The sequence below is a fragment of the Canis lupus genome, chromosome 2, assembly GCF_011100685.1.
Source record: "Canis lupus familiaris isolate Mischka breed German Shepherd chromosome 2, alternate assembly UU_Cfam_GSD_1.0, whole genome shotgun sequence".
Taxonomy (NCBI): Eukaryota; Metazoa; Chordata; class Mammalia; order Carnivora; family Canidae; genus Canis; species Canis lupus.
The window spans coordinates 76,612,330-76,637,050 of record NC_049223.1 but is presented as its reverse complement, the minus strand read 5'-3'; the positions used below and the strand labels follow the sequence as shown (position 1 = coordinate 76,637,050).

The window sequence follows — 24,721 nt, the reverse complement described above, 5'->3', positions numbered from 1 at the left end:
TGTGGGCATATGTAGCTCCAGTTCAATCACTTTCACTCTTTAGTATTGCACTCTACAAATATACCACAATTCATCCACTCTCCTGTCAGGATACATTTAGGTTGTTTCCAGTTATATTTTATTTTGAGCAACACTGCCACAGATAACCTTGTACTTGTTTAAAAAATGAATTAAGCAAAGATGAGTGTTTCAAGGAGCTCACATGCATTAACCAGTGGTGCTCACTATTCATTTTGATGACCCAAGTCAAGTATTTTCTGAACCCAAGTCAAGACAAGAGGGCAGATCATTTGAGGTTGGGACTCTCTGGAATGCAAGAGTAATAATTGACACCTTCTTTCTGTTCAATGCATCCTATATGCCAAGCCCTGTGCTATGTGGTTTTTTTGTTTTGTTTTTCTTTGTTTTGTTTTTTGTTTTGTTTTGTTTTGCTCAAATGCTGACTAAAATCCTGGGAGGGAGTGACTGGTATTACCCTGGCTGAGGACATTGAGGTGTAGAGAGATTAGGTCTTCTGGCCAAGGTCACACAGCAATGGTTGAGCTTGAATTCAAACCAAACCTGGGTCTCTCTGACTTCACACATATTTTAACCAGACCAGAGAGGTCCCCCGTAGCATCTCCCAGAGCTGTGGGAGCATAAAGGCAAGAAGAACAGACCCTCACTGAGGGCTCTGGGAGGCCTTCCTGGAGAAGGGGCCAACTCCAATTGGCCTGAAAAGATGGGGGGAACATTGTGGTGGGCAGCAATGGGGGACCTGTGGGAGAAGAGACATTTCAGACCAAAGCACCGAGGTAGGCAGGTCAGCACTACACCCCTTCACTCACCACCTTGACTCCCACCTTCTTTGCATGTCTGTCTCCCCCGTCTACCATCATCTGCTTTTCACATTTCTTCCTGATTCTCCTCTCTTTACCTTTTTCTCTTGAGTCATCCTTTCTCTCTATTCTCCCAGTCATCCATCCATCCGTTTATTCATCTATTCACCTAACATGAAATAAGCACCAATGTCGGACCAGGACATTGGAGCCTGGGTGATGTGGTCCCTAGCATTGGTGGCAAGTGCACCCATCACACTCAGCTCATGAGGATCCCCTGAGACCTACCTTCTCCCTCAAACACACCCAGAGACAAACACACCCTTACACAAACCAAAGAACCTGCTAGGGGAAAAAAAAAAAAAAAATATATATATATATATATATATATATATATATATATATATATCTGAAACACGATTGTGGCTCTTGGGCATCCCCTGCTGGTAACTTGAGAGATTACACCTTGGGCTGGAGAATCCCAACTGGCCGCCTAGGAGGGGCTGCTGGGGCTCCCCTCACTTCTCTCCAGCAATTCTTCCTTAGGTGGGGCTCCTGAGGGTGGGCTTCTTATCAGAAATGTCTGATCTTTGCCCGGCCCAAGCCTAAGATCAGAGTAAGGAGCAGAGAGAGATTGTTATGAACGGAATAACATCCGTCCCCCCCACAACTGTGTATGTTGAAATCCTAACCCCCAGTGTGAGGCTGTTAGAAGGTGGAGCCTTTGAGAGGCGACGAGGTCATGAGGGTAGAGCTCTTAAAAATGGGACTGGTGCTCTTTTTTTTTTTTTTTAAAGATTTTATTTATTCATGAGAGACACAGAGAGAAAGAGAGACAGAGACACTGGCAGAGAGAGAAGCAGGCTCCATGCAGGAAGCCTGACGTGGGACTCGACCCCGGGTCCCCAGGATCAGGTCCTGGGCTGAAGGCAGCGCCAAACCACTGAGCCACCTGGGCTGCCCGGGACTGGTGCTCTTATAAGAAGACACATGGCAGCTTCCTGCCACGTGAGGATGCGAGACGGCCGTCTGCACACTATGACACCGGATCTGCTGTCACCTTGATCTTGGACTCCCCAGCCTCCAGAACTCTGAGAAATAAACATTTGTTGTTGAAGCCACTGACTCTATAGTATTTTGTTACAGCATCTCAAGCAGATTAAGGCCGGGATGTTTGTTTTAACATAGAGAAGGTGTCTACTCTCTAGCACGCACGTGAATCACATATGTGTGTGCTCTGGTGTGTGCGGAGGTGGGGGGGGTGTATGTGCTCAAATTCTGAGCACGTGCTTGCACACCATGCCCCAGGTGTGATGAAGCTGTGTGCATGAGTAATCCAAACCCGTGCACACTTGGTACTGTCTTGGGATGCAGGTAGGAAGACCCACGGGCAGGCTCCTCACATGTAGATGGGATGGACGGCTCTGAGGCATTGGCTCCCAGAGTTCCCTATGGGATCGGGCCTCAGTTGTCCACTACCACACCTTGTCTAGGCCTCCTTCCCTGTCGCACTTCCCTGCTCCCGACACGTGCTTCTCAGGATCACCTCCTCAGTCAACTACCTACACCCACATTCTTATCTCAAGACCTGCTCCTGGGACAGCTGCAGAGGAGAGGCCAGTGCGCGCCGAGGCGGGCCGAGTGCAAGGCAGTAAGTGCCCGTGTCCGCTGTGTCATCGCTGTGCCACTGAGTTAACTGACTGGTCCCACCCCCACCACCCATTCTGGTTAGGTGAGAAGAGCCTTACATTTAAGTCATTTTGATTGATTGATTGATTGATTGATTGAGGGGGGAAGGGCAGAGGCAGAGGGAGACAGAAGCTTAAACAGGCTCCACACCCAGGACAGAGCCTGATGCGGGGCTCGATCTCATGACCCTGAGATCCCGACCTGCACTGAAACCAAGAGTCGGATGCTTAACCGACTGAGCGACCATCTGTTGCTTGTGGCTGAAAGCCTTCTGAGAATATACTCTTCAGGGGTGTATTCCATGGAAGGGCGGGCGGGCAACCAGGTGAGGACGAGCCCAGCGGGTGCGGCCCTGCCGAGTGCGTGTGTGTGCACACGTGGTGGCTGCATCTGCACACCATATGCACCGAGCCAGTGTCTGCCCTGTGCAGGTCCCTGTGTCCTGGCTGTGTATCTGGGACACTGAATTGGGTCGCCTGACATACTTGTGCATGTCCTGCGTGGTTCTCCCGTGAATACCAGGCTTCGTCTTTCTTGGGCCACTTCCCTTGTCCTTGGCCATCTGCTTACCCACGGCCGCCATCCTGGTTACCCGGACAGCCTCTGCAGCACCCCAGCGAGGCTCTCAGAAGGCATTCTTGTTCTTTAGACTATTTTCCACTCAGCAGTCGGGAAGACCTAGTTTGAAAGCATACATTAGATCATGTTCTCTCATTGAAAACCCTTCAAGGGGCCCTGGGGCTCCGAGGTGCCTGCCCTACAGAGGCCTCCAGTCCCACCTCTCTCCTCCCCTTCCATGGAAGCTCTGGCCTTGGGTTTATTTCTCAGCATTGAGGTTGGGGTGGGGGCAGGTTGCAGGGAGGAGGGAACTGACTCCTATGGGCTGGATTTCCCAGGTTCCGTGACAGCTGGTCTCCAGCTGCGTTCAGCCAATGGGTTGGAGGCACTGGTGGGAGGCAGGAAGGCTGGAGGAAGAGAAAAACGAGGCTAGTGTCTCCCTACACCTCCTCCATGGCTCCCACTGGACGGCCCTGGGCGGGGCCCCGCTTTTGCTGGGCGGCTCTGGCTCCTGCCCTCCTGCCAACAGCACCCCCTTCCTCTATCCCTCCATCCGGGGAGTAGCTCAACTAGTCTCTGGGTTCCTCCACCTTTCCTGCTGGCTTCTCAGCACTTCCATCCCCTGGGGAGCCAATTCCCTGAATTAAATTGAGATTCCTGTTTTCTGGCTTGGCACTGACAGCCATGTGACATCCAGCCCCAGGAGACAGCCAGCAGCGGGGGGTCGGGCGGAGCCACCGAAACCCCCTGCTCACCTGGCCTCTGGACTTGAAGTCAAGTCCTGGGAGAGAGTACATGTCCTCACTGTTTCCCTTAGGCGGGGTTTCTTGCCGCTCACATCTGAAAACGTTTGTGGTATTTGGTGCCAGAGACCTGTAGCTGCCCCCAATACCCATACTTCCTTTCTTTTATGATACCAGACGTTCTCCTTGCGCAGAGGGCATTTCCAGGCTCCTGGGCAGCCCAGGGGAGGCCAGGAGCTGATTTCTGACTCGGTCAGAAGAGATGTATGCAGATTCCAGGTTGGGTGCTTAAAGATAAAGCACATGCTTGCCCTTCCCTTTCGCTGTCTGGAATGTGGGTGTAGGCTAGGAGCCTTGCACGCTGTGTGAGTCTCCCGGGGCCACTCACTGGGCTGCTTCAGCAACAGGAATGTATCCTCAGAGCTCTAGCTTCTGGGAGCCTGAGACCAAAATGTCAGTGGGGTTGGTTCCTTCTGAGGCTGTGATGGCAGGAGCTGTTCCAGGTCCTTCTCCCTGGCTTGTCGATGGCTGTCTTCCCTCTATGTCTGTCTCTGTGTCCAAATTGCCCTTTTATAAGGATAAGCCATATTGGAGTAGGGCCCACCCAAATGACCTCATTTTAGCTAATTGCATCTACAACGACCTTATGTCCAAATAAGGTCACATTCTGAGGGCCAGGAGTTAGGACTTCCACATCGGAACCTGGGGGAGACAGGGCTGAACCCATAACAAATGCCTTGCAGATGAGGGCACGCTCTAGGAACCTCGAAATGGAAAGAGCAGATGCTTCACAGAGCGAGGCTGCAATGCCAGCTTGGACTTTGCGGTTAGAGGGGAATCCACTCCTACCTTCGTTTATGCACCGCTATTAGGGGGTCTCTGTTGCATTCAACCAAAACGAGGTCCGGGAAGGGAACAGAGGTCAACCCCAAAGGGTGATAGGGGGCTATTTAATCGAAGCGCAGCCAGGGTTGGAGAAACTATAAGAGATGGGGAAGCACCCCAGGACTAGCAAGGATGGGGAGCTGATACCATTCGTAGGCCTGAAGGGGCAGAGGGAGGAGGGGTTCTGGAGCCCAGAGGTAGTAGCTGTGGGGAAAGGAGGCCTCCTGCTGGGAGCCAGGGCCTTTGGTGGAGGAATGTGGCCACCACATACCTGAGGCCCTGCAGAAAGGGGGCTGGCAATAGACACCCCGACTGTCTCTTCCTGTCCTTCGGTCTCTGCTGGTAGCTTCCCCTGACTGAACCAAACCCTGAGGACAAGTGAGCCTGCTGACGTCATCCATCAGGGCAGCCAACGCGACAGGGTGGGGCCGGGCGGAGAACGACGGAGAGCATCCAGCAGACTGACCCTGAATTCCTGCTGCCACGCTACCCCACCCCTGCTGGCTGTGAGCGTCATCTTTGCAGAAGGGCCGGTGACCAGGACGGTGCCTGGAATCCAGCAGGTGTCCCACATTTGTTGGACGTGTATGTGCCAGGAAGGCAGAGGAATGAGGGGAGGGAGGGGGCTGCACACCTCCAGGCTCCCACTGGGGGCCAGGGGTCCTCCCACTCCCCCTTGCTCAGCCCCAGAAGGGGTGGCGCTGGCTGTGGGATGAAGGCTGTCCCTGCTCCCCACCCCTCGCCAGCTCAATTGCCCAGCAATCTTCTTGGGTCCCAGCTGAGGCAGTGGTTTCCTTGGGGCAAGAGAACCTACATGCCATTCCTGTCTTGGGTCCCCTTGGTGCCATTGCCATGGGGCACCTCCCTGATCCTGGGCCTCCCTGACATTGTGCTGTCCCATCTTAGAGGAATGGGGCTGGTACTTGGGGAACTACAAGGTGACGAAGCACCAGAGAGTCTGGACTTAAGATCATTATGTGTGATTAACAGTTAACGCTGGTACCTTAAAGGCTCTGAAAAGTCCCGCAAGAAAGAACTATTTGGGGATCCCTGGGTGGCGCAGCGGTTTGGAGCCTGCCTTTGGCCCAGGGCGCGATCCTGGAGACCCGGGATCGAATCCCATGTCGGGCTCCCGGTGCATGGAGCCTGCTTCTCCCTCTGCCTATGTCTCTGCCTCTCTCTCTCTCTCTCTCTCTCTCTCTGTGACTATCATTAATAAAAAAAAAATCTTTAAAAAAAAAAAAAAAAAAGAAAGAACTATTTGAATTTTGATCTCATGTCTCCCGATCCCATCTGATCTTTGATTCTTTGTTGCTTGCCCGTTGGGTTCTGTTCTGAGAGCTGAGCCCATAGCAGTGAATAAAGCAGATGAAAACCCCTGCCTCGTGGGGCTCCATTCTCATGGGCCCAGTTGTCATGGAATATCTATGAGTATCCTCTAGAATGCTGGTCATCAGAACCACCGTCCAAACACCACTGCTGAGCATCTCTGGGACACATAGAGGTGATGGCCGCCAGATGTGCCCTTTCACGAATGTCAAGGTCAACTGCACTTTCAGGGTAGGAAGAGTCAGGCTTTCGAAGTGTCCTTTAGTGCCATTCATTCATTTTTTTGCCTCTTTTAAGGTAATGTGCACATTGCTCAGTACCTGCTATGTGCCAGGCCTCTTCTGGAACTTCAAAGATGCATAAGAGAAAGTTTTACCTCCATGGCACTCCTCATCAGGTGGGAACCAGAAATAATGGAAACATCTTCCCTCTAAGAAAAAGTCTCCCCAGGGACGCCTGGGTGGCTCAGTGGTTGAGCGTCTGCCTTTGGCTTAGGTCGTGATCCCAGGGTCCTAGGATCAAATTCCGCATCGGGCTCCCTGCAGGAAGTCTGCTTCTCCTTCTGCCTATGTCACTGCCTCTCTCTGTGTGTCTCTCATGAATAAATAAATAAAATCTTAAAAAAAAAGTCTCCCCAGCTGCACCCCCACCCGACCTACTTCCCAGTTTCCCATATTTTCCTACATACCTGGACCACTTAGGACATGGCTTGCAAAGGCCTAACGTATGTAGATCTGGCCCTTCCTAGGAGTCAGGAGGAGGTTCACCTTTCTGGATTTTGCTCCAGGCCTGCCTGGGGCAGAAGTCTCCAGAGGTTCAGCAGTAGCACAGCTGACAGTGTTCACAGGGCCTTGAAGGTGAGATGCCCCGACAGGGATTGTGCTGGGAGATGGCCCGTCTCCCTCGGGACCAAGCAGAGGGCCAGGGTGGTTGCATATCTGTCTGCAGGGCTGACAGAGGAACTGGGAGCTGCGCAAAGCCACCAGGATAGAGGCTGGGCGGTTTATCCTGTGAAGTGTTGGGGGCAGGTGGGCCTTCCCCAGACCATCGATTACCCTCTGCCAGGCCAAGCAGTGACCAACCAGGGGCCTGGAGCCAGGCCTCACTATTCTGGATCTCAATGTCCCCGCCTGCCAGAAGGAGAGAAGGGTCCGATCATCTTGCAGGCTCTGTTTCAGACTTTCTGTGGCTGAGTCTGGATGTATCTGACCTGCCCCTCGTGTTCCCCTGCCACCTCCTTGGCTTTCCCTCTTTCTTCCACAGCTCAGGGTCTGGGGATTGGCTCTGAGCTTCAAAGCTGAGCAAACAAACATGTCCAGGCCCATAGAGAACAGGGGGTAAGAGAGGCCATGGCTATTTTTATCACCGTTTGAAGGATTTTCACAGCTGCTCCCGTTGCTCCCACGCTCTTTCCAGGGGCCAGGCTACTGGAGCAGTGGACACGACCGTGGCTGTGATGGCCAGGGGTGCTCCTGAAAGAAACCCTGCCTAGCTCATGCCTGACATTCCACCCTTAGGAATCCATGAAGCAACTGAGCGTTGCCCTTCTCCCATGCTTCCAAGATGTAGGAACCCCAAAGGAGGGCTCTACACTGAGTCAGTAACACTAGCGGGGGTGGGGGGGGGTGGGGGGGTGGAGACTGGCGATTCTTAGAGCATGAGGAATGGGGAATGTCAAGGATTACTCAGGAAAAGCTGCAGACCCAGTTTGCCCTATTTAGCAAACAGTTACTGAGCATTTACAAAGTGCTGGCCCTGGGCTGGGAAGCTATTTCCAACAGGCAGTAAAGATGTGTGAAGTCTTTTCTACATTTTTTTTTTTAAGAGAGAGAGAGCATGTGGGGAAGGGGGTAGGGTAGAGAGAGGGAGAGAGAGAATATCAAGCAGGTCCCTTCACTCAGCACAGAGCCCTATGTGGGGCTGGATCTCACCACCCTGAGATCATGACCTGAGCCTAATTAAGAGTCTGATGCTTAAGGAACAGAGTCACCCAGGTGCCCCTTTTCTGCAAATTAATGTGAATTAAGTTCACTGATTTAGTGCCAGGTGCTGTGCTTCATACTTCCCAGAGGCGATCTCTGGGATTGCCTACTTCCAAAATATACCCTGATCCCACCCATGTCTCTCCATTTCTGTCTCCACCACCCCAGGCCCCACCCACTTTGTTGGGCGACCAAAATAGCTCTAGCTGGCTCCCCTCACTCTTACCCCATAATCCTCCACTGTCAGCAGCAACCAGAAAGAGATTTTTTTTGAAAGTATAAATAAGATCCTAGGTCCTTGCCCTACTTAATCACTTCCCCCTTGCCCCGTGGTTTTTTCCTTAGACTAAAGAGCCAAGTCTTTATGATCAGACCTGCTTGACAGATCCTGCAGGGTCTGGCTCTCACCCAGTTGTTTCTCTCTTTTTGTCTTATTCTCTCTTTCTCAATTTAGATTTCAGGTAACAGAATTGGGTCAATCATCATGCTCAGTCTATGAAACACTCTCATTGTAGTTTCAGGTATCATTAGGCTACTCATGGGCTATTTTTATTTAGTTAAGCATATAGTTCTTTTCTTTTTAAAGATTTCATTTATTTATTGAGAGAGAGAGAAAGCACAAGCAGGGAGAGCGGTAGGAAGAGAAGGAGAAGCAGACTCCCCACTGAGCAGGGAGCCCCATGTGGGGTTTGATCCCAGGACCATGACCTGAGCTGAAGGCAGATGACTGAGCCACCCAGGTGCCCTGCTATATAGTTATTTTAAAGAATATGTTAGTGCATCTAACATACTTGGATGAAACTTGAAAGCATTATGCTAAATAAAAGACACCATGAAACGAAAGCTGAGTGCCCTATGCTTCTGTTTGTGGTGTAGATTCTAGAAAAGGTGAGACTAAAGAGAGAGAGGGAAGACCACTGGTTGCCAGGGGCCAGGTGTGGGGATGGAATAGAAAGCAATTAGGCAGGAGGGAAATTTTGGGGGTCATGAAAATGTTCTATATGCTTGTGGTAGTGGTGGTTTCATGGCTTTATATGTTTGACAAAGCTTACTAATTTTGCAGTTCAAACTGATGAACTGTATTGTGTGAAAATTAACCCTCAAGAAAGCCGAAACAAAATAAAAACTACCAAAGCAAAGCTAGAACTCCTAGCAACATCTAACCTATCCTTGCACCCACCACCGGCTTGAGTCAACCATTATCTAGAACCCTACGCTCATCACACCTTTGCTTGCCTTTTTATACAGTCTTATTCATCCAATATTTGCATTCCTTAAAATATATTTTAAGTTTTAGTTGTTTTAAATTCTGTAATACATGTATTAAACATTATTTAACTTGTCTGAAACTTTTTTTTCTTAACTGATATTCCTAGAAATTGTCTGCATTGTGGCATGTCGCTGTGATTCATTCTTTCCAACCACTGATTAATAGTCCATTCTGTAACTGTCCTACGTATTTTCATCCATTTACCATAATGGACATTTGAGTTGTTTCTAGAGTTTTCCTATTGCAGGTTGAAGAAAGGGCTGCTGGAAACACTTTTGTGCCCTCCTGGGGCACACATGCAGGATTCTCTCCAAGGTCTATGCCCAGGAGTGGAAGTGCTGAGTCACATGTGAATTCAGCTTTAGGAGTTGTTTCTCCTTTGACCTCATCCCCTATCACTCTACTTTCTCTGTTCTGCTCCAGCCATACTGACATCCGTCTCCTTGAACAATTCAAACCATCCAGCTTCCAGACCTTTGCACTTGGAATCCTCCCTACCTGGAGTGCTTTTCCTTCAGGGCTTCCCATGGCTGGGTTTTACTTACCCTTTAAGACTCAATCAGGCACTCCCACCTCAGCCAGAACTTCTCTCTCCCTGGTCCCCCCTAAATGTGCTACTCCCATTCCCACCCCAGCTCCTCACATTTCATTCTTCTCAGAACACCCACCACCACAGTGGGACATGGCTTCTATTTATTTTTACTGATTTGTCATTGTCTCCTCTACTAGCTCTAGGAGAACTGGGACCATGTCTTGTTCATGGCTCCATCTAGAACTGATATGGAGAAAGCACTCAAGAATTTTTTTTTTCTTTGAGGTGGATATTAATATAGCTTCCAACTTAGAGATGAAAAACCTAAAGTCCAGAGAAGTTAAGCCATGTGCCCAAGGATGAAGACTCTGCAGATGGCTGAGCAAGGATTTGAACCTGAGTCTGACCAGTTCCAGAGCCCATGTTCTTTCCCGGAGGAGGTTGGCTTGTTCTAATGAGAACTTTCCTTCCCCTTCCCCTGTTATCAGCTGGCCACTCAATGTCACCTGTGTAGCCACAGGTTGGAGGGAAACTTGGTTCTTGCTGTTGGCTGTCACTCCCCCATATGCAGCAGGTGGGGGCCATGGCCTTGGACCATGAGAGAGCTGGCGTTCCACCACCTGTTCCAGGAACGGGGCCCAACCTGCCTCCCCCCATCTGCTTTCTGCCCTATAATAAGTCCCCAGGCTCTGCATGTCTTTCCTATTACCTCAAAACTCATGATGTTCTGGCTGCTGCCAGTAGAAAAGCTAAGCTTTAGAATAGAATCAAACTTAGGTTGTTATCAAATAGACTGTTGTAGATACAAGCTATAACATGTAAGCTTCATGGTAACCACAAAATAAAGACCTATAATAAATATACAAAAGATAAAGAGAAAGGAATATAAGCATATTACTAAAAAAAGTAATCAAACAACAAAGGAAGAGAGCAAGAGAAGAAGGAACAAGAGGAACTACAAAAGCAGCTAGAAAACAACAAAATGGCAGTAAGCATATAACTATCAATAATTGCTTTATTTTTTAAACTTTATTTTTTAAAGATTTTATTTATTTATTTGAGGGACGGAGAGAGAGAGAGAGAGAGCACCACAGAGTGAGAAGCAGACTCCCCACTGATCAGGGAGCCCGATGCTATGTGGGGCTCCAACTCGGGATCCTGAGTTTGTGACCTGAGCCAAAGGCAGACGCCCAACTGACTGAGCCACCCAGGTGCCCCTCAATAATTGCTTTAAATGTAAATAGACTAAATTCTCCAGTCAAAAGATAGAGAGTGGACAAATGAATATATTAAAAAAAAGACCTATCTATATGCTGCCTATAATAGACACACTTTAGGTGCAAGGACAGACATGGACTGAAAATGAAGGGATGGAAAAAGATATTCCATGCCAATGGAAACTGAAAGAAAGCTGGAGTAGCTATATTTACATCAGACAAAATAGACTTTAAAACAAAGAGTGTAAAAACAGACAAAGGACATTGCATAATGATAAAAGGGCCAATTCAACAAGAGAATATAACATTTGAAAAGATGTATGCATCCAACACAGGAGCATCTAAATGTATAAAGCAAATATTAACAGGTATAAAGGGAGAAACAGAAGGCAATACAACAGTAGAGGACTTCAGTACCCTACTTAGGTTAATGGATAGATAACACTTTCAGACAGAAAATCAATAAAGAAATATTGGCCTTAAATGAAATGTTAGACCAGAAGGTCTTGGCCGATATTTATAGAACATTCCATCCAAAAGCAACAGAGTATGCATCCTTCTCAAATTCACATAGAACATAGATCATATGTTATATCACAAAAAAAGTTTTAATAAATTTAAGAGGATTGAAATTGTATCAAATGTCTTTTCTGACTACAATGATGTAACCAATTATAAGAATAAAACTTAAATTCACAAATATGTGAAAATTAAACAATATGCTACTGAACAATTAATGGATTCATTCAAAGAAGAAATCAAAAGAGAAATAAAAAAGTACTGAGACAGATGAAAATGGAAATGTAATATGCAAAAATTTGTGGGATGCAGCAAAAGCATTTCTCAGAGGGAAGTTCATAGTGACACATGCCTACTTCAAGAAACAAGAAAAGTCTCAAACGACCTAGGTTTACACCTCAAGGGACTAGAAAAAAGTAGAACAAATGAAACCCAAAGCTAGTAGAAAGAAGGAAATAACAAAGATGAGAGCAGAAATAGAAATGTAAAGAAATAGAGATTCAAAAGTCAATAGAAAAGATCAATGAACTGAATCCGTTCTTTGAAAAGATGAACAAAGTTGAAAAATCTTTAGCTAGACTCACCAAGAGAAAAAAGAATTAAATAAATAAGTAAAATAAAAAATAAAAGACGAAATGTTACAACTGATATCACAGAAATACAGAATCATAAGATTGCCCTAGATAGTTATATGTCAAAAAATTGGATTACCTAGAAGAAATGAATAAATTCATAAAAATAATAACCTATCAAGACTGATTCACAATGAGGTAGAAAATCTGAACAAATCAATTACTACCAAGGAGATTGAACCAGTCATCAAAAATCTCCAACACACAAGAGTGCAGCACCAGATGATGTCGTTGGTGAATTCCGCTAAACATTCAAAGAAGAATCAATACCAATTCTTCACAATCTCTTCCTAAAAATGGAAGAGGGGGGAACTCTTCCAAACACATTTTACAAGGCTAGCATAACCTGATACCAAAACCAAACAGGGATGCCGCAAAAAAGAAAATTACAGGTCAATGTCCCCAATGAACATAGATGCAAAAATCCTCAACAACTTATTAGCAGGGGCACCTGGGTGTCTCAGTGGTTAAGCACCTGCCTTCAGCTCAGGGCTGATCCTGGGGTTCTGGGATTGAGTCGTGAATCAGGCTCCGTACAGGGAGCCTGCTTCTCCCTCTGCTTGTGTCTGTACCTCTCTCTGTGTGTCTCTCATGAATAAATAAAATCTTAAAGAAAAAAAACCCAATACATTAAAAGGATCATACACCATGATCAAATGAGATTTATTCCAGGGATGCAAGAATGGGTCAACAACCCACAAATCAGTCAATGCGATACACTACATTAATAAAATGAAGGGTAAAAATTGATCCTTCTGAAAATATTGATCATCTCAATAGATGCAGAAAAAGGCTGACAAAATTCAACATCCGTTTATGATAAAAACTCTCAACAAATCTGGTGTAGAGGGAACTTATCTCAACATAATAGAGGTCATATACAACAAGCCCACAACTAACTCAGTGGTTATCATACTCAATGGTAAAAAGCTGAAAGCTTTAGCTTTTCCTCTAAGATCAGGAACAAGTCATGGATTTCCACTCACCATCTTTATTCAACACTGTATTTGAAGTCTTCACCAGAGAAATCTCTGAGGTAAGAAAAAGAAACAAAAGGCATCCAAATTAGAAAGGAAGAAGTAAAACTGTCACTATTTGAAGATAACATATTATATATGGAAAATATTAAAGACTATCAAAAAAACAAGCTCAATGAAGTTGCAGGATGCAAAATTTGTACACAAAAATCTGTTGCATTTCTTTACACTTATTTTTTTTTTTAAGATTTTATTTACTTGTTTGAGAGAGAGAGACCGGGGAAGGAGCAGAGGGAGAAGGAGAGAGTGAATCCCAAGAAGACTCCACATTGAGTGCCAGACATGGGGCTCCATTCCATAACCCTGAGATCACAACCTGAGCTGAAATCAAGAGTTAGATGCTTAACTGACTGAGCCACTCAGACCTCCTGCATTTCTTTACACTTATAAAAAACTATCAGCAAGAAAAGTTAAGAAAACAACCCCATTTAAAATTGCATGCAATGGGGATCCCTGGGTGGCGCAGCGGTTTGGCGCCTGCCTTTGGCCCAGGGCGCGATCCTGGAGACCCGGGATCGAATCCCACATCAGGCTCCTGGTGCATGGAGCCTGCTTCTCCCTCTGCCTATGTCTCTGCGCCCCTCTCTCTCTCTCTCTCTCTCTCTCTCTGTGACTATCATAAATAAATAAAAAAAATAAAATTCTAAAATTGCATGCAAAAAAAAAAAAAAAGAATAAAATTAACCAAGGAGCTGAAAGACCTGTATATTGAAAACTACAAGATATTAATGAAAGAAATTGAAGAAGACAGAGTAAATGGAAAGATGTTCTATGCTCAGAGAGTGGGAGAATTAATGCTGTTAAAATGTCCAGACTACCTGAAGCAACATACAGACTGAATGCAATCCTTACCAAAATTCCAACGGTATTTTTTTACAGAAACAGAATAAACGATACTAAAATTTATGTGGAACCACAAAAGACTCAAATACCCAAAGCAATCTGGAGAAAGAACAAAGCTGGAGACACCATGCTACCTATTTCAAACTCTATTACAGAGCTGTAGTGATCAAAACAGTATGGACTTGGTGTAAAAGCAGACACATAGATCAGTGGAACAGAATAGAGAGTCCAGAAATAAATCCATGTATACACAGTCAATTAATTTTTGACACAGGAGCCAAGAATATATAATAGGGAAAGGACAGTCTCTGCAATAAATGATGTTAGGAAAATTGGACAGCCACACGCAAAAGAATGAAACTGAACCACTATCTTACACTGCACACAAAACTCAAAATGGATTAAAGACCTGATGTAAGATCTAAAACCATAAAAGTCCTAGAAGAAAATGTAAGCAGTAAGCATCTTGACATAGGTCTTGGTGATGATGTTTTTGAATCTGACACCAAAAACAAAAGCAATAAAGCAAAAATAAACCGGTAAGACTCTGTCAGCATCTGAAGCTCCCCTGTGAACTCCTCTAACATCTTAGCTTGAGTTCTGTCTCGGTCTCTGTTCATTCAGCAAATATATAATGTGTACCCAATGTGCCATGCCCTATTCTATGTGTCACACTGTGGTGCAGTGTCCAGTCTGTGTCCCCAGGCGGATTGTGAGCTCCGTCAAGAGGGAATTTTTTTGTTCTCAACCTCCAACCCAGGGCCTGCTCATGGTGGATCCTCAAACAAAAGGCAACCTACCAAATGGGAGAAAATAATTGCAAATCATATATCCGTTAGGGGGCAAACATCCAAAATACATAAAGAATTCATACAATTCAATAGCAACAAAATTCTAATTAAAAAATGAGCAGAAGATCTGAACAGATATCTTTCCAAAGACAGAAGATTCTATATATAGAATCTGAACAAAGAATCTGAACAAGTACATGAAAAGAGGCTCTCTATCATTAATCACTAGAATTAATTAATCATTAATCACCATTAATCATCATAGATGCAAACCCAAACCACAATGAAATATCACCTCACACCTGTTAGAATGGCTATTTTTAGTAAGTAGGTTCCACACTCAATGTGAAGCCCAATGTAGGGCTTAAACTCATGACCCTGAAATCAAGACCTGAGCTGAGATTAAGAATCAGACATTTAACCAATTGAACTACCCAGGCATCCCTAGAATAGTTATCACCAAAAAGATAGAAATAACCAGTGTTGGTGAGGAAGTGGAGAAAAGGAACTGTTGTGCATTATTAGTGGAAATGTACATTGGTGTAGTAACTATGGGAAACGGGATGGAAGTTCCTCGAAAAATTAAAAAAAGATTTCCCTATAACCCTGCAATTCCATTTCTGGGTATTTATCCAAAGAGAATGAAAAATGAACTCAAAAAGATAATACGCACTCCATGTTCATTGCAGCACAATTTATAATACCCAAGCTATGGGAACGACCTAAGTGTTCACCAAATGAATGGACGAATAAAGATGTGAGATATGTAAAATGGAATATAATCCAGCCAAAAAAAAGGATGAAATCTTGCCACTTATGACATGATGGATTCTGAGGGCGTTATGCTAAGGGAGATAAGTTAGAGAAAGATAGATACCATATAATCTATTTTATATATAGAATCTGAACAAAGAAAACCCAGGCTCATAAATACAGAAAACAGGTTGGTGGTTGCAAGGCAGAAGGGGGGGGGGGGGAGGAACGGGAGAGGGAAGAAATGAGTGATCAGCTCTTCTAAAAAGTTTTAAAAAGATTTTTTTAAATGATGGCAAAAAGACATAAATAGGCATTTCGTGCACAATGAACTACGGATGTACAATTTATTTTATTTTTTATTTACTTTTTACAATGAACATTTTAAAAGATGCTCAATTTCATTTTTCATAAATTCAATGCAAATTAGAGTCACAATGAAACACCATTTCACACCTCACAGTTGGGCAAACAATTAAGAACGACAATAAAAAAGTTGGCTCAGATATGGAATAACAGGAACTGTCATTTCCTGTTAATGAGACAATCAACTCTGTTGTTACATAGTACAGCTGGACCATTGCATACCCTGTTTCATTACTTTTTAAAAAAATTTTTGTTTACTTATACATGAGAGAGGCAGAGACACAGGCAGAGGGAGAAGCAGGCTCCCTGTGGGAAGCCCAATGTGGGACTCAATCCCAGGACTCCGGGATCAAGCCCTGAGCCAAAGGCAGACACTCAACCACTGAGCCACCCAGGCGTCCCTGTTTCATTACTTCTTATCCAAGGCATAGAACAGATATATGTGACCCACTTCCACAAAAGCGAAGAATGAGTAACACTCAAGTATCTGTTAACAACAGATTGGATAGATGTTGGAATATTTGAAGTATAGATACTAAATAGTAGAAATAAATCCATTGCATGCATCATTACGGATGAATTTCAGAAATCAATATTGAACACAAATAAAAATGACATCACAAATAAATAATCACTATGTGATTCTACTCACATAAAAGGCCAAAAAGAAAGCGGCTGTATTGTTTAGGATATATATATATATATATGTATGGGGCGCCCAGGTGGCTCAGTGGGCTGGCTAAGTGTCTGCCTTCAGCTCGAGTCAGAATCTCCAGGTCCTGGAATTGAGCCCCGCGTCAGGGTCGCTGATCAGTGGGGAGTCGGCTTCTCCCTCTCCCTGTCCTCTTCCTCTGCCCTTCTTCCACCTCGTGCTTGCTGACTCTCTCTCTCTCTCTCTCATATAAACAAATAAAACCTTAAAAAAAAAGGAATATATGTGTATGTGAAAATCTAATGAAAGAAAGGAAATGTCGTAGGGTTGAGATACACAGGGGGATGGTAATGTTTTATTTCTGAAGCTGGGTGGTGAGAATGAAGGCATTTGTTTTACTATTATTCTTTAAATGACACACGCACACACAAAGTAGCCTTTATTTATTTTTGTTGATTTGTCATAGTCTTCCCTACTGGACTTAAGCCCTAGGGAAACTGGGAGCATGTCTTGTTCATAGGTCCATCTCCTAGAACCTCCTGATACAGAGAAATCACTCAACGATTTTTTTTCTCTAGTGGATATTTATATAGCTTCCAACTTAAAGATGAAAAACCTGAAGTCCAGAGAAGTTAAGGCATGTGCCCAAGGATGAAGACTCTGCAGATGGCTGAGCTATGATTTGAACCCGGGGTCTTACCAGTTCCAGAGCCCATGTTCTTTCCTGGAGGAGGTTGGCTTGTTCTAATGAGAACATTCCTCCCCCCTCCCCTGTTATCAGCTGGCCACTCAATGCCACCTGTGTAGCCACAGGTTGGAGGGAAACTTGGTTCTTGCTGTTGGCTGTCACTCCTCCATATGCAGCAGGTTGGGGCCATGGCCTTGGACCATGAGAGAGCTGGCGTTCCACCACCTGTTCCAGGAACGGGGCCCAACCTGCCTCCCCCCATCTGCTTTCTGCCCTATAATAAGGCCCCAGGCTCTGCATGTCTTTCCTATCATCTCAAAACTCACGATGCTCCGGCTGCTGACTTCCCTCCTATTTGTGGCCCTCGGTAAGACCCCAGCCTGTGCTGCCCTGGGCCAGGAGCCCTTGAAATCTGTCACCCACCCTGGGTCTCGTGAACCCAACACCTATCTCCACAGAAGGGGTCTCAGCTTATATCTTGGCATGTTTGGGGGGGTTCACCTTGGTGCTGGGGTAGGAGAGTGGAGGGGGAATCATGGCTGGGACAGCTCCGGAGAAAGACTGGGGTACCCAAAAACTGTGGTGGGACTCCTCTTTGGAGGCAGTAAAGAGGCTAGTTGTGAAGAGTTTGGGCTCTGTGGTTAGACTGAGGGGGTCAGGATTTCTGTTCCTCCGCTTAACCCTCCACCTCTCCTCTCCTTCCCTCTTCCCTACTCCATATCGTGTGGTCTCACCCTTTCCTAGTCTCTCTGCCATATTCTATCCCCGCTCAGGGCCACCTCCTCCAAGCAGTCTCCCTACACTGATAGCAATAGTAACAGATAATGTTTATTGAGTGCTTGCTATATGCCAGGGAGTACTAAGGATTTTTTTTCTTATATTATCTCTTGTAATCCCCATAACACGTGAGCAGTACCACTATTAACCCCATTTTACAGATGGAGAAACTGACCCTCAGAGAAGTAAAGCAGCCCACCCTAGAAGTAGGGGCAGAGCTGCATTTTGAACCCAGGCAGTCTTATTCCAAAGCCATCGCTTTTCATGACAATAGTTATTATCACTTCTCAAGGGCTCACTGGACACCAGGCACTGTGCTAAGTGCCCCAGCTCCTTCAATCCTGCTGTGGAATGAGGTCACGTCTCCATTCCTCCCTGGGACTCTGGAAAGCCCTGCTCTAGCCCAAATGTTCATTGTTCATATGCGGCTACAGAGGTCCAGAGAGGGGAAAGCGCTTGCACCAGGGCACGCAGCCAGTTTGTGGTGCATCTAGACCTGGGACCCAGGCCTCTTCTCTGCCTCTGGGGACTTCCTGACTGATTGCCATCTGTGCTCTCCCTTCCAGCCTCCGGCTGTGGCCGACCCTCCTACCAGCCCTCCTCCCGTGTTGTTAATGGTGAGGACGCAGTCCCCTACAGCTGGCCCTGGCAGGTAAGAGGGATACCAGCGGCACTATTTCCCACCATGGGTGCTGCAAGGCATGCAGTCATGACCCCACTGCTTCGCTTCTGGTATCCTTTTTGGCTTCCAAAGGCCGGGAAGCTCTTGGACAGTCTACTTCATGTGGAAGTCTTGTCCACTCAACCCGTAACACTTGGCAAATTGCAAGTGGAGTCTGGGGAGAAGGCAATGCTTATCTGGCACTAATAGCGGAATTTCAGGCACTATGTTTAGGGACAGAGATTTTGGGGTATACATACCTAGACTCCTCAAATTATACAACAGGGCTACAAGGTCTGAGAGCACTAGAGGAATGAATGAAGGGCTTTATAGAGGTCAGTGGGGCACAGGGGGCTAGACCACATGTGTTTGGCCACTAGCCACATGTGTTTACTTAACTCAAAATTAATTAAAATTAAATAATGTTAAAAATTCAGTTGGTCAATGTTAGCCACGTTTCAAATTCTCAATAACAACATATGGCTAGTGGCCATTGTATTGGACAGCCAAGATATAGAACATTCCCATCATCATAGAAAATTCTATTGGATGACATTGGTCTACAGGAAGGGTCAGCTAACTTGTTCTGTAAGGGACCAGAGAGTAAATATTTTAGCTTTTGTCAACCATGTGGTTTCCATTGCAATGACTTAACTCTGCCATTGTAGTATGAAAGCAGCCATAAATGGCACAGTTTTGAACACTGCACATTTCTAAAGGGTGCCATTCTGCATGGATGATGCCCTCTAGAGTTGTACGGTGCACACAACCTATAAGCCCCCGATGTCAGCCCTTACTGGGGGCTCAGACCACTTAGGTTCCTTCCTCCCTTGCCACCAGGTCTCCCTACAGTACGAGAAGAATGGAGCCTTCCACCATACCTGTGGCGGCAGTCTTATCGCCCCCGACTGGGTGATGACTGCAGGCCACTGCATCTCGTAAGTTCTTTTACTGGCCCTTGTCCCTGCATGAGAACCTGGGGCAGTGGGTGGCTGTGGGAGGGGAGGGAGGCAGGCCAGTCAGCCCCAGACTGATCTCACTTCCACCGGCAGGAGCTCCTTGACCTACCAGGTGGTGTTGGGCGAGTATAACCGGGCTGAGGAAGAGGGCTCCGAACAGGTGATCCCCATCAATGCGGGGGACCTCTTCGTGCACCCACTCTGGAATTCCAACTGTGTAGCCTGTGGGTGAGTGAATGCTTTGGTCTAGAACCAGAGATTACTGGTTGCCCCCATGACCCAAAGATGATTCTGAGGAGACTTCCGGGGACAGTGGGGCTGGATCCAGCTGCCTGGGACCTAGTCCCACACACTGAGGGGCAGAGCGAGGAGAGTCATCTACACCAAACTTTTCTGCTTTTGGAAGGACATCAGGGCTCAGGGAGGGTCAGGAACTCCTCCAAGCCTAGGACATCTCTGCATCCCTTCTTCCAAATCGAAGGGTTCCTCCATTCAATGGACATTTGTCCAGTGCACTCTGGGTTCCCAGGAATGTGGGCAAAAAGAGGAGCACTGGACCAGGAGTCAAGCCCAAAACCAAGTTGCTGTGTGGCTTGGGCAAGTCACTGCCCTTCTGGGCTTCAAGTATATCATATGTCAAGCATGACTTTCTGGACTTCCTGGGTGGTTTGACGACTAGGGAGGTGATCACTGGGTCAGAACACTGAAGCAGGGCTTCCTAAGGCCCTTAAGCATGTGCAAAATCATGTGTCTGGGTAGCTCAGCAGTTTTCTGGTGAGGGTCAAAGAAGGGTGTGGAACCCCTGAAAGTGCAGTGCAGGAAAGAGGGGTCATGATGATCATGATCCTGATCATGACCTGATCATGACCCATGAACCCATCCTCACAAGACTCCTGGGGTATGTGGAGAGGAAAGGGGACCGACGTGCAATGACTTGAGTGACAAGCAAGCAGGGGTTCTCAAAATGTGGTCCCCAGGCCAGCAGCATCAGCGTGAGAAATGTGAATCCTCAGGCCCCACCCGGACCCACTGCATCAGGATCCTTGGGGGCAGGACACGGCAACCTGTGGGGTTTTTTTGTTTTTGTTTTTGTTTTTTGGCAACCTGTGTTTTAACAAGACCTCCACGATCCCAACACAGTCGAAGTGTGCGAACCTCGGTGTCAGAGCCGAGGACAGCTGGGAAGGCCAAGGGTCTGCATCAGCACAAGGGGTGGGAGGTTGCTTGGTCTTAAAAACATGTGCCATTTGAAGGGACAAGAACAGTGGGGACATCCTGGTGATGAACTCTCTGCAGCAAGGCCAGGAAGGTGAGGCTTGGTCTGGCCAAGGACCAGGCTCCCCTGACTCTTCCCGACTTTTCTCCTCCCCCAGCAATGACATCGCCCTCATCAAGCTCTCCCGCAGTGCCCAGCTGGGAGATGCGGTCCAGCTCGCCTGTCTCCCTCCTGCTGGGGAAATCCTGCCCAACGGGGCACCCTGCTACATCAGCGGCTGGGGCCGTCTCTACAGTGCGTGCTGACCCCTCCTGCCCGTCACAGGGACTGTGGGCAGAAAGATAAGGCCTGGAAGTGGGGTGGGGGGCGGTCGAGCAATCAGGATGCATCACTGTGCTTGCCCCCCATTCCTCCTCCAGGAGCACTTTCTCCTTCCATTTGCCCAAACACTAATATGTTCAACTGAGCATTTTATTTGTGTCTCTTGGGTAGCCAGGTGCTGGGGATGTTATGGTGAATAAAGTAGGCAGGACCCTCTGGTGGGAGGAGAGTCCCCATCAGACTAGAACTGCCTTCCTCAACCCCCCACCCCACTCTGAGTCTCCCAGCCCTGCACCCCCATGCCACCCCACTCAGCATGGTGTATCCTGCAGCCGGCGGGCCACTCCCGGACAAGCTGCAGCAGGCTCTGCTGCCCGTGGTGGACTATGAGCACTGCTCCAAGCTGGACTGGTGGGGCATCTCTGTAAAGAAGACCATGGTGTGCGCTGGCGGGGACATCCTCTCTGGGTGCAATGTGAGTTGACTCAAAGTGCATGGTCCCCGGGAACCTCTGCCATCTGCCTGGGAGGCGGAGGAGAACTCCTCCCTGCTTGCCCCACTCAGCCTCCAGGCCAGGCAAGACTTGGAGGAAGTCAGTGAGGTCCAGACATGCTGCCCTGGCCTCTGTCTTCTGGTCCCAGCTCACACTGCCTTGACCTGGTCCTTAGGCTTCCCCCTGAAGCACAGCAAAGGATCATGATCCTAGACTCACCTTCACCTCTGTGGTCCTGAAGTCATGATAAAACGGTACTATCATTGTATTAGAAGTGAGGATGAAACATAATAGGATAACTGGCTTTGGAAATAATAATGGGAACAACCACTCATCTATTGCTTCCTCCCTGCTAGGTGCTGTGCTAAGATCATTTATTATCTCACTTACTTCTCACCAAGATCCTGTAGGTCAGATATAAGTTCCCATCCCAAACAAGCCAACTGGGGCTTAGAGAGGTCAAGTCACACAGAAGGTTCTCAAAATCCCCGCGGTCTGAACTGATTCTTTCAATCTCAGACATGGCTTAGCTTGCCAGCACTCTCTCTGACCATTCTAGGGTGACTCTGGAGGACCTCTGAACTGCCCCACAGGAGATGGCTCCTGGCAGGTTCACGGTGTGACCAGCTTTGTGTCTGCCTTCGGCTGCAACACCATCAAGAAGCCCACAGTATTCACACGAGTCTCAGCCTTCAATGACTGGATCGAGGAGGTGAGCGAGATAGGGCAAGCAGGAGGGTGTCCTCATGCCGGGGCTGGGTGAGAACAGCAGATCCTGAGGAGGGGCTGAAAGGATCCCCAAAGGTCAGGAGTGGAGGGGCCCTCAGATACATTTCAGAGGGCTTTGGGGATGTTTTCTGCTATGGTGTGACCCCAACAACTCCAGCGGCTTTTGGATGGAGCTTTGAACTATGGCTGAACTGCCTTATTTCAACAAGTGTTTATGAAATGTCTTCTTTGGTCCAGGTCTTGTCCTGTCCTGAAAGATAGATTGATGTGTCAAATCAAAGGGCTGCCTTGTGGGGAAAGAGATGATTAAATGAACAATAATCATGAAATGTGGGGAGAGCTGTGACTGGGATACTCAGGCCCCAGCAAAAGCGCTAATCTCTTCTGGGAATGAATAGTCAGGGAAGGTTAATATTGTTCATGATATAACAGTAATAGCCACCATTTATAAACTATGTAAACATCCTTAGTTAATAGTTTCATCAACCACCCCCATGAGATGAGTATTATGATTACAACCCATTATACAGACAAGGAAACTGAGGCTCAGAGAGGTCAAGTCACTCTCCCAGGGTCATACAGCTGATGAGTAGCATGGCTGGAAATCTAACCCAGTTCCATATGGCTTCAGAATCTGCTCATAACTAGACTATTCTGGGTCTCTCCACTTTTTCTAGGTCATGTCAAGCCACTAGAACTAAGGCCTGGGTGGCAGTGCTGATCCAAATTCTTTGTAAAAAATAAAGATCTCTCAGAAACCCCCAACATGAGTCTTCCTTCTTTGACTTGCCTGCTCTGTTCGAAGCTATTCCTAAAATCTTAGATCTTTTTTTTAAATGATTTTATTTATTTATTTATTCATGAGAGACAGAGAGAGAGAGAGAGAGAGAGAGAGAGAGAGAGAGAGGCAGAGACACAGGCAGAGGGAGAAGCAGGCTCCACTCAGGGAGCCCGATGTGGGACTCGATCCCAGGACCCCAGGATCATGCCCTGAGCTGAAGGCAGACACCCAACCACTGAGTCACCCAGGCATCCCTAAAATCTGAGATCTGATATATGGGAGATGAGACCAGATTCAATCCTTTCATGAGAATGAGAAAAACAGCTCGTTATTCAGATAGAAATGAGCGTATCAGAGTTGTTCATTAAACATTTACAAGGCACCTTCTTTGTGGCAAGTTTGGGGGCTTGGGGTACAGATGTGAGTGAAATAACAAACATTGGGAGCCCCTGCTGTGGTGGGGAGCAGACACACACCCAGAAGCACACACGATGCCACAAACAGGGTGGGAGCCCACTGAGCTGCTTCTGAGGCCCAAAGGAGTGCAAAAGCAACATAAAAACAATGGAATTCCTTTACTTGTGTTCCTCCTGGATACTGTGAAAGCAAATAGGAGCCCAGCAAGGATATACATTTACAGCTTTGTTTTTGTTTCGTTTTGTTTTTAAGATTCTATGTATTTATTTTTAAGAGAGAGAGAGAGAGAGAGAGAGAGAGAGCGCGTGCACAGGAAGGTGGGAAGGAGTAGGGAGAAGCAGACTCCTTGCTGAGCAGGGAGCCCAATGCGGGGCTTGATCCCAGGACCCTGAGATCATGACCCGAGTCTAAGGCAGACGCTTAACTGAGCCATCCAGGCGCCGCACGTTTATAATGTTTAATATTACTCTTGCCCCATTGCCCCCTCCTGTTAAAATTTTACTTCTAGTTTTAAAAACTTTAAAAAGATACAGCACGGAGAATCACATCAGAAACACCCATGAAGCCTCCCTCCAGAATTAACAAATTCCACATTTTTGCTTCATATTTTCTAAAATAATACCTACATTACTAAGCTGCATGCCCCTTTGTACTCAGAGGACATCATCATGGCTGTGGGGTTGTTCACCCAATGGCACTGGTTTTCCTTTGGGGCACACAGCAGGATAATCTTTGCCTGCCCCCATGAAGGTGGGTTTGGCCATATGGCTGTCTCTGGGCGAGGTGAAGATCTGAGAGGTGGGACGTTTGTGGAGCTCTCTTTCCCTCTGCCATGGCAATGGGTGGCTATAGGTCAGCCCAGTCCCACAGTGAGGACATGAGGAAGAGAGGGAGCCTCCAGTCCCCCCGGCTGGACATGCAGCACAAGAAAGAAATAAACTCTGTTAGTATAGGCCACTAAGATTTGGGGTGTTCGTTACAGTGGCATTGACCTAACTTATCCTTACTAATGAATTGGGTGTTTATCCTTCCACTCCATGCTGTTACATATTTTTAAAATCAC

The 24,721-nt window shown here is 46.9% G+C and overlaps 1 protein-coding gene and 1 long non-coding RNA gene across 5 annotated transcripts; one reads left to right on the top strand and one right to left on the bottom strand.

Moving 5' to 3' along the window:
- Positions 1 to 1,657: 1,657 nt before the first annotated feature.
- LOC102154438 lies at positions 1,658 to 5,177 on the bottom strand. Of its 4 annotated transcripts, XR_005355098.1 has the most exons (6): positions 4,965 to 5,176; positions 4,197 to 4,375; positions 3,821 to 3,905; positions 3,382 to 3,472; positions 2,993 to 3,185; positions 1,658 to 1,909 (listed from the first exon to the last, which is right to left on the bottom strand). It is a non-coding gene; the product is annotated as an uncharacterized LOC102154438 (long non-coding RNA). The 4 variants fall into 4 exon arrangements; XR_005355100.1 differs by lacking the exon at positions 3,821 to 3,905 and having other exon boundaries at positions 3,287 to 3,472; positions 4,965 to 5,177; XR_005355097.1 differs by lacking the exon at positions 3,821 to 3,905 and having other exon boundaries at positions 4,965 to 4,979.
- A 12,414-nt stretch (positions 5,178 to 17,591) lies between these two features.
- Positions 17,592 to 23,225, top strand: LOC478196 (proproteinase E). Its single transcript, XM_038531678.1, has 8 exons — positions 17,592 to 17,671; positions 18,648 to 18,733; positions 19,583 to 19,680; positions 19,795 to 19,929; positions 21,075 to 21,211; positions 21,571 to 21,713; positions 22,291 to 22,443; positions 23,138 to 23,225. The coding sequence occupies exons 1-8, from the start codon at positions 17,632 to 17,634 to the stop codon at positions 23,153 to 23,155; spliced, it is 810 nt and encodes a 269-aa protein (XP_038387606.1). The 5' UTR covers positions 17,592 to 17,631; the 3' UTR covers positions 23,156 to 23,225.
- The last annotated feature ends 1,496 nt before the right edge of the window (positions 23,226 to 24,721 follow it).